Genomic DNA, 14,740 nt, shown 5'->3' with positions numbered 1-14,740 from the left:
AACTGTAGTCCTGAAAAAAATCTGAATAAGGAAAAACAATGCAATAAGATAATACAAACTGGTTAAACTTGAGAGTAGCTGAGATCTGTCATGACAGAACATCGCTTCAATGATATCTGGCGCTATCTAGCGTCGCGAATGGGTATAATGTCTAGATCGCGAATATAAGACGACCCCCTCTTTTTCAGTCTTATTTCAATGCAAAAAGCACCGTCTTATATCGGGCAAATACGGTAGATAGCAAACACAAGCACTGTCTATACTTTCCAGAAGCTCATATTGTTACCAAAGAGATGTACTCTGGTCTTAAAGGCATTTAGGGAGAAAACACCAGATTAGGTATTTAATGGTAGAATGTTTTAATCGTGTCAATGATTAGCTGGGATAGGGTGGTTTCAGTTAGTAAGTGCAACAAAGGCTCCCTGTGACCCAACGTTTTCTTGGAAAACAACTTCTCAGAGTCCAGCTTAAATGTATCAGATGGTGTGACTTACAAAGTGAGACTCACAAGCTACACAAAAACACCCCAACTATCTACAGGCAAACCGTGAATCAATAAATCAAACCAAGGGGGACAATGGCGCTCGGCTGCAGGCGCGCACGATGGAAAATGACGTGATACTACTGAGCCGGGCGCCATGACACCCATCAGGCCACTACAATCTACAACAGCACAGAAATTTTGTCAAGACATTGCAGACCCACCCTCGCTAACACACACAAGGTACTGTCATTTGGATCTTCTTGAAATTGTGTTGTGCATTTGCGTTAAGTGAAGATGTAGACCTGGGACAGTTTTTAACTCTTTATTGCACGAATTATGACTATTTCTGTACTTTTACAGGTCACTCATTTGACTCGTTGACATGGGTAGACATCCAGTACATTGAATTGGATGTCTAGCATCGTCAATGGCACTCAAAGGGGAGAATGAAAGTTCAGTCCTAGCAGTTTAAATTAGGGCTGTCAAACGATTAAATTTTTTAAATGAGTTAATCGCAGCTTAAAAATTAATTAATCGTAATTCATCGCAATTCAAACCATCTATAAAATATGCCACATTTTTCTGTAAATCATTGTTGGAATGGAAAGATAAGACACAAGACGGATATATACATTCAACATACTGTACATAAGTACTGTATATGTTTCTTATAACAATAAATCAACAGGATGGCATCAACATTATTGACATTCTGTCAAAGCGATCCATGGATAGAAAGACTTGTAGTTCTTAAAAGATAAATGTTAGTACAAGTTATAGAAATTTTATATGAAAACCCCTCTTGATGTTTTCGTTTTATAAAATTTGTAAAATAAAAAAAATTAAAAAAAACTAGTAGCTCACCATTGTTGATGTCAATAATTACACAATGCTCATGGATGGTGCTGAAACCCATAAAATCAGTCGCACCCAAGCGCCAGCAGAGGGCGACAAAACACAAAAAACACAAGTAACAAATGGACATGACACTGTCATTTTAATCTGAGCGGGGCATGTGCATTAATTGCGTCAAATATTTTAACGTGATTAATTAAAAAAATTAATTACCGCCCGTTAACGTGATAATTTTGACAGCCCTAGTTTAAATGCATTGAATTTGAAGCCAATGAGTTGATTATATGAAAAAACAACTTTAAAGTATTACCTGTGGCCATAACCAAAGTGTATTTCTGTTTTTTTGTTTTTACTTTTCATCATACTTCATAAATTTGGCTTTTATTAACATTGGAATAATGTATACATATATGTATAAGCATATAAAATAATATTAAAAATATAATATGAATAAAATATTTATTTTAAAAAAAATAGTTATTTGCCTTATAAAGGGTCTATAAAGGTCTCAAGTGTCCCAGTTAACTAAACTAATTGAACTAATTAAAATTAAAACCTTATTTCACCCACAAATGTTTTTTATTTATTTATTTATTTTTTAACTCATGTTGCAAATTTGGGGAAACACATCCCATTGTGTACAAAAGCATATTAGTGCACACATGGAAAAAAATACAGTCTCAAGTTTTACAGTTTTTAATTATATTTTTTTACATTATTATGTTATTACACCTTAATTATCTCGTTATCACATAATAATTATCACACTTTTACAGTTTCACAGCTTAACGTTTTGCGCTTTCATTGTTTTTGCATGATTTTTAAAAATGTATTATTTATTCTTACTGAAATCACTTTTCACGTCCATTTATGCTGTCAGCCCCCAAATACAAATTTGCTCATACGCTGCCACTGATGGAAAACGATCGCTGCCAGCTGTCCCCGGTCTAAATTGATTTGATGTCTATCAATGTCAATGGCTGTGTGTTTTTTTTTTTTTTTGTATCCTATGAATAAAATCCATTTTAAATTCAGCAATTCTTGCTTCACATTGTCAACACGATACTATAAATCTCAAAGACTAACAATCACTAACTAAAAGACTAACAATCAAAATGTTCCACACATGCGAGAATTTAAATCTAATTCCCCCATTTTTGTGAGTGTGTGAGAGCGAGCGCATGAAAAATGTCGCTGGGGTCTGCGTGAAAACAAGTGCGGCGGTCCACCAAGCTTGACTAGAAGCCCGGCCCAAACCCGGGGGGTGCCCATGCGGTCAGCCAGCCCAGCCCAGCGCTCGTGCACAAACACAGTCTAACCTCTCCGTCTCCGGCCTAGCGGCCCGCCGTCCAACCCCGACCCAGGATACAAGAAGAGAGCACAGTTAGCGACACACGTGACGCCAGCGTCTGTCCTCGACCACCACAAACTGCCTCTGAACAACACTCCTGGCCGTGTTAGTAGGGTCAGAGGGAATGGCTTCTCATGAGGGACAGTGAAAATGGAAAATAGTCAAAAGTGCCTCAACTTTGTCTTTCACCCAGTAATGTTTTTTTTTTTTTTTTTTTGAGAAAGTTACAAACTGGTAAAAAAAAAATGTAATAAACATGCCACAATACAGAAGAACACTGCTCCCACAAATGGAATTTTTTTTTTTTTTTTTTTTTAGTTTTTACAAAGATTGTCACGTTTTTATGCTTTTACATAATTATTGTTATTAAATAGTAATTATCTCGTTATTACATGATAGAAAATCAAGTTTTTCCATAGATCTGTCAATTTTAACATCAGAGGTTTTTGCATTTTTATGTGTACATTGTTTTACATGAGAATTATCACATTTTTATATGATAATTCTATTTTTACATGATAAGTTTTGACATTTTTTATTTCATTTTTTACAGGATGTGGTGTCATATTTTTACATTTATATTGTTTTTACATGACACTTATTATGATTGTCACATTTTTACAGAGGTTTGCGCATTTTAACAAAGGAAGTTTTATCGTTCATATGTTTTTATATTTCTACATGGCAATTACATTGAAAAGTTGAAAAAAAAATTTTTTTTAAATAATAAAATATAAAATATATATATTTTTTATATTACAATGTTTTTACATTAAGTTTTCACATTTTCACAGTGTGACATTTATACATAATAGCGTTACATGATAATCTATGTTTTTAAATGATCATTTTTACATGATAGATGTTCACATTTTAACATGATAATTAGCAATTTTAATAGGATAGTTATCCTATTTTTACATGATCGGTTTGAAAAAAATTTTACACGATAGTTTTCAGGATTTAACATGATAACTATCACATTTTTACAATAAAGTCATCACACTTTCACATGATAAGTTATGAAGTAAAATGAGATACCGTAATTATAGGAGAAAAATATACTGGACATGAGTTTTCTGGTGTGGTAGCAATACTCCTCCGTAGTCGTGCATATTATTCTGGTTACAAAATGAAATTCATTCTGTTGGCAAAAAGGGTGAACTGTAATAAAATATGGAAAATATGAACCACTTTCATTACTTTCTGGATTCACTGTTCACACATTAAGAACACAAGTTTGTAGCTGGTTCAGCTCTAATACCATAGAGGGGAAAAAAACATGGTCATGAAATGTTTTGTATGTGTTGCAACATGTGTAAATTAGTAGGTTGATCAGATATTAGTTCCTTAATGTGTTACAGGATAGGGAGTGGCTGGATTTAGACTGCACGTCTCTAATTCCTTATAACCACAATTATTTGAAAAAAAAAAAAAAATTTTCATGTGCTTAACTCGTCATCTGCCATTTACGGCGAAAGACATCCGATCCATTTCGACTGTGAGGGCCAGACTCTCCAAGTCAAAATGGACTGGACGTCAATCGGCTTCAATGGCAGCCAACGAGTTAAAAGTGCGTACGTCGTCTGTGGATGTCCGTTTTTGCACGCGCGTCCACTCTCACCTTGCTCATCTTGCTCTTACTGTCGGCAGTGAGGAAGGACATGTTGTTGATCTCATTCATCACCACAAAATTCTGCTCCTCACGCTTGAAATTCTGCAAAAAGAAAGCGGCAGCATCAGTAGGAAGCAAAGGTGGGGACAGCAGCCAAAAAGTTTTATTCGGGAGTGGCGTTACACCAAAACAATATTACGCAAGTAAAAGTAGTCATCCAAAACATTATTAAAAAGTATTCGGTGAAAAAAATACTCAAGAAACGAGGAACTGATTAGAAAGTCTGATAATTTTTAAACAATGGGATGGGTTTTTTTCTCAGCACATTGTTTACAAATATGAACTGTTATTATTTTACTGTACTACAACCTAATACATGACCATGATAGGCCGAAAACACACAAAATCCAGCTTTTAATCTTTCCCTATAATATTCATATAATTCATATGTATGAGTCCAAGGCAAGGCAAGGCAAATTTATTTATATAGCACAATTCAACACAAGGCAATTCAAAGTGCTTTACATCACATGAAGATCATAAAAATCACATTTAAATCAATACAACGTAAAAACCAAGACAAAAGATCGCATTTAATCACAAATAGAATAAAAATAAATAAATACAAATAAAACAAAAATAAAACAAAAACTACTACTACTAATAATAATTGAAATCAGCAATGGAGATAAGCACAAGAGGAATAGAAAGCAAGTAGATTGAAATATATAGATAGTTAAGGATATGCAGTGCTAAACAAAAGCGTTTTTAGCCCTGATTTAAAAGAGCTAACAGTTTGAGCATACTTCAGACGTTCGGGTAACTTTTTCCAGAGGTGAGGAGCATAATAACTAAATGCTGCCTCACCCTGCTTGGTTCTTGTTCTTGGAACATGCAGAAGACCGGTTCCAGACGACCTTAGGGGTCTAGATGTCTCATAGGAATCTAACAAGTCAAGCATGTATTTTGGTCCAAGGCCATTAAGTGTTTTGTAGACGAGCAGTAGTATTTTATAGTCTATCCTTTGACTCACTGGAAGCCAGTTTAGCGATTTCAAAACTGGTGTAATGTGTAATGTCCAGCTTCCTTGTATTTGTGATGACTCTGGCTGCAGCATTCTGTACTAGCTGCAGCTTCCTGACTGATTTTTTATCAAGACCTGTAAATATACCGTTGCAATAGTCCAATTTGCTGAAAATGAATGCATGCATATGTTTTTCCATGTCTTGTGGAGTCAGAAGCCCCTTAATTCTGGTTATATTTTTTAGGTGGTAATAAGCGGATTTACTGACGGACTTTAGTTAGCTATCAAATTTTAGGTCTGAGTCAATAATTACGCCAAGGTTTCTGACTTGATTTGTAGCTGTAAGTGACATTGTGCTAAGTTGGCTGCTCATCTTTGACCTTTTCTTTTTTGGCCCAAAAATGATCACCTCTGTCTTCTCCACATTTAACTGGAGAAAATTCTGGCACATCCATTCATTGATTTGATGAATGCATTTACTCAGGGAGACTAAGGGACTATAATCATGTGGGGACACAGAAATGTACAGTTGTGTGTCATCTGCATAGGCGTGATAGGAGATGTCATACTGTTCCATTATCTGAGCGAACGGAAGCATATAGATGTTAAATAAGAGTGGTCCAAGAATTGACCCTTGAGGGACTCCACACGTGAATTTGGTTCGCTCAGGCTTTGAGGCTCACACTGCTGAGAACAGCCTCTAGACCAGTGGTCCCCAACCTTTTTTGCACCACGGACCGGTGTAATGTGGGCCTTTTTTTCACGGACCGGCAATGTGTGGCAGAAAATCACAGTAAATATAAAATAACACAACGGGGCTAAAAACAAATATTAAGTATAGGGAAAATGTAACTCACCGTACGCTGAATCAACCTTTTTTAACACCGGCCTGTCCGGCAAATATCCGTGGTCACGAGCATAATGAGTTCTTCTCCAATTGTGAAAGGTTTCTTGGCTTTAGCAATACAGCAGTTCGCCATGAGGTAAGATGCTTTCAGTGCATTTGCTTTTGTTGCCTCATTTGCTAACTTTTAGCCACATACAGTATTATGCAGAATGGAATCCTCTTCTGACTCAGCAGGTGTCCTTTTCCCCGTAAAAAAGCTGTCCAAAGACATCGCTGCCCACAGCACACAGCCCACAGCTAAAGTTACTGTTTGCATTAACTGGTGCTGGGCTGCTACAGGTGTGCAAACACCCCCGTAATTGCAGCCAACAACGAGATAGCAACCTACACAAATCTTTACTCGGATTAGACTACAGACAAGTTTCCCGGGCGAAATATGGGCGGCGCCATCTTGGACAATGTCTGCCTCGAAGTTCCGGTTCAGAAAAACAACAAGAATTGCAGTTGAAGTAAGCTGTGTTTTGACAAAGTTAAAACTGCAAACTTAAAGCAGAGGAACTCACGGAATCTCCAAAAATGGATTCAGCACGACGTAGATGAGACGTAGGTGAGATTGTATGATTCAGTGGTGCCTCCAGAAATTTTTCATAGGGGTGGCCAGATGGGGCCACTTAAAATCTTGGGGTAGCCAAAACTAAAAGCCATAATTTCAGCTTTTCATTACATTATTGCAGTAAAAAGGTCAGGGGAAAACGAAAAGACTTAAGGACACGGCTACTGATATACTTTGGTGTATTGTGCAATATTTGATGTTACTAATGATTTAATGTGCATAGTCCATAACTGTCCAGTCAACATTTTGAGTTCCACAACAATTCTGTTTTTATTGTGTTATGTATATATTAGGCATAAGGTGTACATTTAACTCGGGCTGTCAAATGATTAAAATTTTTAATCGAGTTCATCAGCTTAATTTATTAATTGTAATTAATCGCAATTCAAACCATCTCTAAAATATACCATATTTTTCTGTAAATTATTATTGGAATGGAAAGATAAGACAAGACGGATATATACTTTCAACAGACTGTACATAAGTACTGTATTTGTTTATTATAACAATAAATCCACAAGATGGCATTAACATTATTAACATTCTTTCTGTGAAAGTGATCCATGGACTTGTGATTCTTAAAGGATAAATGTGAGTTTGTTTTGTATATTGTGACTAAATATTGCCATCTAGTCTATTTGTTGAGCTTTCAGTAAATGATACTGTAGCGACTTAACTGTTCTGCCCAAATGCACGATGGGAAGTGGTGCAACCATGACTTTCTGTGGTGGCTGCAAATGCTATATCTTCTCTGTGTTGGGTACACTACAGGGTGTTAAGAAAAAGATCAACTATCAAAGACAATAGATTGTTGGACTGGGTAACTCTGAGTGAATATCACAGTATAGTTGTTTCAGATCACGCTCCTGTTTCACTGGATATATATTTTCCAAATTACATACCCCCCTGCACTCAATGGAAACTCTCCTATTTTTTGTTAAATAACTTAGAATTCAAACAGTTTTTTCAGCAAGAAATCATAACTTTTTTTCAGATTAATGATACTCCTGAGGTCTCCAGAGGCAATCTATGGGAAGCCTGCAAGGCATATTTGAGGGGGCAAGCTATTTCTTTTGCATCCTACCAGAAAAAGGCAGAAGCGGCTAGGATGACTTGGCTCGCTAATCAGATTTTAAAAATAGACGCACAATATTCTGTTACCCCCACTAATGCTCTATATGACGAACGTCTTAAACTCCAAGCTGAGTATGATTTACTGTCGACCTCAAAGGTAGAAATTAAATTGTTACACTCAAGACAGCGTTACTTTGAGCAGGGCGATAAGGCAGGTAACCTCCTCGCTCATCAAGCTAGATCAGTTGCTCTTTCAAAATTGATACCAAGAATAAAATCAACCTCTGGGACAATAGTGTCAGAACCCAACCTTGTGAACAGAACTTTTTTAAAATTTTACACCGATCTGTACACGTCTGACTCCCCACCAGAGGTCTGGGAGGGGGATAACCCGCTGGAGAGCCTTACTTACCCTAGAATTAACACTGAGTTAGTTTGCGGAATAGGTGGTCCGGTTTTCCTATCGGAAGTACAAGAAGCACTTAGTAAACTACAGAATGGGAAATCCCCAGGCCCTGACGGATTTGGGGTGGAATTCTACAAAGCCTACTCAGATGTTATTTGTCCACAGCTGGTCAAGGTCTACAACGAGGCCTTTTTTACTGGTAGATTACCTTCAACTTTCTATGAGGCCAACATTTCTCTTCTACTAAAGAGGGAAAAAGACCCAGCTGAGTGTGGGAGTTATAGGCCTATCAGCCTTTAAACGTTGATCAGAAGATACTTGCTAAGGTTCTAGCAACACGTCTACAGCAAGCCCTACCTACTCTTATCGCGGCTGACCAGACAGGGTTAATGGCCGGCCGAGACTCGTCGTTTAACACAAGAAGACTTATTAACATTATTGGCTCTCCTAGTTCTGAGGTACCTGAAGTGGTGATCTCATTAGATTCTGAAAAAGCATTTGATATGGTTGAATGGAAGTATTTGTTTTATATTTTAGCAAAGTTTGGCTTTAGTGATGATTTTATTAAATGGATCAAAATGCTTTATCAGTCTCCAACAGCTCAGGTCCTTACAAACGGGGTACGGTCAGCTTCATTCCCCCTTCACAGGGGTACTAGGCAGGGCTGCCCCCTTTCTCCACTTCTGTTCACCCTGGCAGTGGAACCACTGGCTATATGGCTTCGTGAGGAGGCACGAGTAGTGGACATCTCCAGGAATGAGGTAACCCATAAATTATCTCTTTACGCGGACGATTTGTTTTTGTATTTGTCAAACCCAGTTTCATCCATCCCGATTGTCATTGACATTTTAACTCAGTTTGGCAAATATTCTGGTTATAAATTAAATATTGGAAAAAGTGAACTTCTGCCCATCAACACCTTATCAAGAATGATACCAGCATCCTCGTTTCCATTCAAAGTTACAGCTAAAGGGTTTCGATACCTGGGTATTTTCATACCTGCTTCTTTCGCGGACCTTTTTAAGAGTAACTTTCATCCGTTAATTGATAAATGTAAGCCTGACTTGACACGCTGGTCAGTGCTTCCACTCTCATTGACAGGAAGAGTTGATTTGGTTAAAATGGTTTTACTCCCTAAATTTCTCTACCTGTTTCAACACATTCCGATTTTTTTAAGGAAATCCTTTTTTCACAATCTAGATAAATTAATCTCTGCATTTCTATGGCAGGACAAGCACCCCCGTATTAACAAAACATTACAGCGGTTGCCTAAGAATCAGGGAGGCCTTGCTCTTCCGAATTTTATTCTTTACTACTGGGCATGTAATATTGTCAAAATAAATAATTGGCTGTTGGAAGACACAGACTTGTGTCCCTCATGGGCCCAGCTTGAGTTAAGATCCTCTAGGTTGTCGCTGAAGTCTCTCCTAACTGCAAAGCTTCCTTTAAAGATTCGCCATATTTCCCAAAACCTTGTTGCCATTAATTCATTAAAAATTTGGATTCAGTTTCGTAAAAACTATGGTCTGGTAGATCCTTCAATTCTTGCACCAATAGCAAAAAATCATTTATTCCCTCCGTCTAACCTCGATCCCACCTTTGGGAATTGGCGCAACAGAGGCCTGATAAATATTCGAGACCTATACGTTGACGGCCGCTTTATGAATTTTGAAGGGCTATCGCAGAAATTCAACCTACCTCAATCCCACTTCTACCGTTTTTTTTACAAATTAGGCACTTCGTCCAATCTACCTATCCAAATTTTCCCAATCAGCCACCAACCTCTTTGATTGATTCTTTGCTTAACATCGACCATGCCCATAGACAAACCATTTCATTCATCTATAATTCCTCTGACTGTCAGAGTCATCTATATACTCACTCTTTAAAACAGAAGTGGGAGGACGAGATCGGGACTGCAATATCTGACAACCGTTGGAAGCAGATTTGTAAGCTGGTCCATTCCTCCTCCATTTGTGCCAGATATGGTCTATTGCAATGCAAAGTAGTTTTTAGAGTACACTACACTAATGCTCGACTCGGAAAAATTTACCCCACTACCCCTGACTGCTGCAATAGATGTAAACAATCACCTGCCGAACATACACATATGTTTTGGTCCTGTCCCAGTCTCACTGGTTTCTGGCGGCAGATCTTTGATACTTTGGAAACCGTGTCTGGCACAAACCTGGGGAACGACCCATACATAGCACTTTTTGGTTGCCCTCCTCTATCACTTGTTTTATCTGCACCGACACGCCATGTAATTGCTTTTACGACCCTATTAGCGAGACGGCTCATTTTATTCAAGTGGAAACATGCACATCCCCCATCTTATAACTGTTGGCTCGAAGAAGTTTGGACTCATTTTAAGCTAGAGAAGATGAGATTTTCACTCAATGGTAGGGGAAGTATCTTCCACAAAACCTGGCAGCCCTTTAAGGACTATCTAGATGGACTCACACTCTCTCAAGAAAGTGACTAGAAGCCCTGCCCCCCCTTTTTTGTTGTTGTCAAATTTAGTTAGTTTAGTTAATAATTAATTTAACTTTTATTTAGAATTTTTTATTTTTTATTTACTTATTTTTTCTTATTACCATAAGATCACTGCTACCAATTGTATTATCAAACTTCATGCGTTTTGTTTCTTGGTTATTATTCTTTCATTTATTTATGGTTAAACTTATTTCCATTTATTTTTGTGTAGGTGTGTGTGTGGGGGTGGGGGGTGGGGGGTGGTCGTTTCCCTGTGTTTGTTTGTTTTTGTTTTTTTTTTCGTTAGTGATGTATATGTGGTCTGTGTAAAAAAGATAAAGGACCTGTTTATGACACAGCCAAACACAACTTTGGAATTAAGACAAAGACTAAGCGTTTACCTTTCCGCTGTTACCAAATGGACCATGAATAAGATTATTCTGTTACTTTCGTTTTGGCTGAGATGTTTTGAACTCTGTTAAAAAACTCAAATAAAAAGATGTAAACAAACAAAAAAAAAAATTACAGATCAACTCCTGTCATTCGTCCCCACGTCGCTTCCCACAATATTTATAGTTACTGTGGGAGAGATGACAAAGCTTTTGCCAATTAAAAGCACAGCCCCAATGAATGCTTGTATCTACTCCACTCACTTGATACTGCCTCTTATCTCTGTATATAAGTAAAACGGTGCCATTGTAGGCTGTTTGCAGCAATGCGTGAGTGAGTCGTACCCCGAATTTGTTAACTGCGATAAATATTTTCACGTGATTAAAAAGATTAATTAACGCCCAATAACGCGATAAGTTTGACAGCCCTACATTTAACAAAAGAAAAAAATGCATTCATTTGGGATGAAATGCATAACTGAAGCTACAACAATCTAACGATATACTGGAAAGCGGGGTGGCCAGTGGGGTGGCCAACCAATTTATAGGGGTGGCCATGGCCACCCCCTGGTGGCGCCACTGGTATGATTGTTCTTATCACTTCGTTGATCATTCGTGGACAAATTTATAACAACCTGTCAGCCTGTGTTGACGTGAGGTTAACATAGATTAATACACCGGGAACTTGAGTGACCAAAATGAAGTGAAATTACAAATTAGTAGGGGTGTAACGGTGTACAAAAATCTCGGGGAGAACTTGCGCAATTAGTGGTTGACTAAATACTTATTTGCCCCACTGTATGATTGACACATTTGTGCCTTTGAGCGTAGAGCTACAAAGCCTTCACTTGCCAGATCAAAGCTACAAACCAGTCAATCATTGTGAACTTTAGGAAGCATACACCAGCTGCCTGCAGAACAAAAAAAGCAGCAGGGAGAGAGTGAAAGGCTCCACAAGTATGAAGCAGAAAAAATTATCTCTTGAAATTAAAAACCTGATCCTTTTCACTCAAAAATGATGTGATCGGCCCAATTTCCGATCACGTGATCGGGTCGGGACATCCCTAGTTGGGATGTCTCATTGGTGAAACTGGCAGAACCACTGTGCAAAAATAAAGTCAAATCTAATATGTCGAATAAAAAGGAAAAATGTACGACTCTCGTGTAGCTCAAAGTAGAATAGTAAGAGCAGCGTTTCTTCTTCACAAATCTACTCAAGTAAAAAGTATGTCGAGGTAAACTACTTTTAGAAGTGCGTTTGTCTCAAAAAATTACTTAGGTAAATGTAATGGGTTACATGTAAACCAGAACTGACTGGAGATAGAAGAACTTACGTGAGATTTGGACCAGAAAATGAAGACCTCGCCCACCATCCTGAAGAGCTCCTCGGCATCGGGATCAGGGCACGTCAGCCATCTTGCCCTGAGGGAAAACGTCATTCATCTTAGAAACAGATGGGAAAATAAAGTTGATATTTGAAGTACCTGTTGTTGTCCACGTAGCGGATGAGCAAAGGGTAGAGGGCGTAGAGGTCACGGCACAGAACGGCAAATTCATCTCGGATGGTTCCATTCTCGCTGTCCACCTCCGTTTTGCCTTCCATGCGAAGATGGTCCTCCTCAGCCACCACCTTGCCTGAGCGCTTCTTCAGTTTCTCCATGGTGGGGATAAAGTGCGACTTGAGCATCTCCGGTTTGGCCCTGCTCACGATGGGTTGTGCGAATACTGTGAAAACACGTGAATTTGTAGTTGAAAATAAGGCTGGGTCGAGTTAGGTAAGACGTTTAATTGTGTGGTGTCCAATCATTCTTCTGCTGTGAATTCAAATGAGTTTACCACTCGTAGACGTCCATCCATCTCTCACGGCTCTCCGACTTACGTTCTGACTTTAATTTTACCGTATCAATCCATGGAAGAAACATTTATTCATCATGATGAAACGAGTGTTGAAAATCGCCCCCCCCGGCCCAGACGCACCCGGGAACAGCACCAGCCAAAACAAGTGCCGCTCGGCTGACGCTGCCCTGCGTGCGCCCGCCGGGAAGGCCGAACTTCGCGTGTCCTCTTATTTTAACCCTTTGTACTGACTCCATGTTTCAAAAGCTTGAAGAACACTCACCGAAAACAGGTTGACAATTTATTCGTCGACAATGGTAAAAACAAGGCAAAAACAGACGTCGGAGGGACAATTCTGGATCCAAAACAAGGCTACATGTTTCCGAGCCGAAAAAATCTGTGTTATCTCAGTGTCCAGTCTTTTTAAAGTCTTTGCTGATGCGGGTCATGTCGAAGGCGTGTCCGAAGGTGGGTCTGGGTGTTGCTTTTGGGTCTTCCCCTTGGTGGTCGGTTTTAGGCGGCTTAGGTTCGTGCGCGGATTGGGACGCCCGCTATCAACTTTGCTGTCCGGGCTGGTTGTACTTGTTTTAGGACAAAGCGCTTTGTCCTTGGAGTTTGCTGGGAGAGCTGATTGCAGGAGTTGGTGCGTCAATCTTGTGATGACGGCATTGTGTATCTCTTCTATTTCTTCTCATTAAACTATGGTGTGCTATTTATTTTATATTAGTAGTGTAGTCCTACCGTAAATATGAAAATGATACTATTTCCTGATTAATTATATTACGTGTGTTAGAGTAATGCAAACAGTTAGACGGTGCCTACGAGAACCTGTACCATATGTATGTGTTAGACCAGTGGTGGGCAAACCGGTCCTCGGGGGGCCGCAGTGGGTCCTGGTCTCCGCTCCAACTGATTCAGCACAGACAGTTTAACCAATGAGGTTTCAGTGGAAACAAGAAGCACCTGACTGCAATCAACTGATTGCACTTGTAAGAAACCAGATTGGCGAAAGGCTGTCCTCATGATGGGTATGAACAAAAACCCGCACCCACTGCGGCCCCTTGTGGAATAGCTCGCCCACCCCTGTGTTAGACTATATATGTGTTAGACTAATGCAAACAATTATATGGAGCGTGCGATGACGATATCTTTTCCCCTTTACGAGCAAGTTATACAGCAGCCTTTAAAAGAAAAGTCACATCTGTTTTGTTTTCTCCTTGATTCTGGTAAGTTGAAGAAGTTGTCAAATCATATTATTACCGTAAATATTGTCAGTTTATGGTAATGTTTTGAACTACCAATGTGCTATGCTTGTGCTGTGTTTCACCAGTCAGCAGGGGTGAAAGTGGCTAGAATTTCTTGCCGGAACTCCCAGACGTGAAGGTCGCCATGAAGCCAGAAATGTTATTGGTTTTTTTTATTTTTTTATTTTTTTAAATAATGGAAAATGAATGAATGAATGAATGAATAAAAAAATACCAAATTGGCCCGAATATAAGACGGCCCTGACTATAAGACGACCCCCTCTTTTTCAAGACTCAAGTTTGGAAAAAGACTTTTTGAACACCAAATTAATTTTTATACAGAAAATAATTACAGTACATCTGAAAAAAATGATTATAACAATATATTTGAGAGAAAAAGCATGTTATTTTGCCTCATTCAAATCTTAATATCTGAACATTTAAATATGTAAACTAAAGTGCAATCACATTCGTAAATGAATGGCTTCTGATTTTGGAAATCTAAATAAACCAATCTATTGTGATAA

General features: G+C 38.6%; 1 protein-coding gene across 5 annotated transcripts in view; it reads right to left on the bottom strand.

Annotated features, from left to right (window-relative positions):
- LOC130918015 (ryanodine receptor 1-like) overlaps nt 1-14,740 on the bottom strand; it is a 209,063-nt gene that overhangs the window by 71,789 nt on the left and 122,534 nt on the right. For 4 of the 5 annotated variants that reach the window (XM_057839859.1, XM_057839860.1, XM_057839861.1 and 1 more), the window contains 3 exons: nt 12,618-12,858; nt 12,468-12,555; nt 4,315-4,407 (listed from right to left, as the gene is read on the bottom strand). In XM_057839859.1, coding sequence (XP_057695842.1) covers nt 4,315-4,407; nt 12,468-12,555; nt 12,618-12,858 — 422 coding nt within the window. Of the gene's footprint in view, nt 1-2,658; nt 2,674-4,314; nt 4,408-12,467; nt 12,556-12,617; nt 12,859-14,740 lie in introns of all 5 variants that reach the window. The other variant, XM_057839856.1, reaches the window with a different exon arrangement.

The sequence above is a fragment of the Corythoichthys intestinalis genome, chromosome 6 (assembly GCF_030265065.1).
Source record: "Corythoichthys intestinalis isolate RoL2023-P3 chromosome 6, ASM3026506v1, whole genome shotgun sequence".
In the NCBI taxonomy this organism is placed as follows: Eukaryota; Metazoa; Chordata; class Actinopteri; order Syngnathiformes; family Syngnathidae; genus Corythoichthys; species Corythoichthys intestinalis.
Note: the sequence above shows the minus strand (reverse complement) of the source record. Positions and strands in the feature narration are given on the sequence as shown.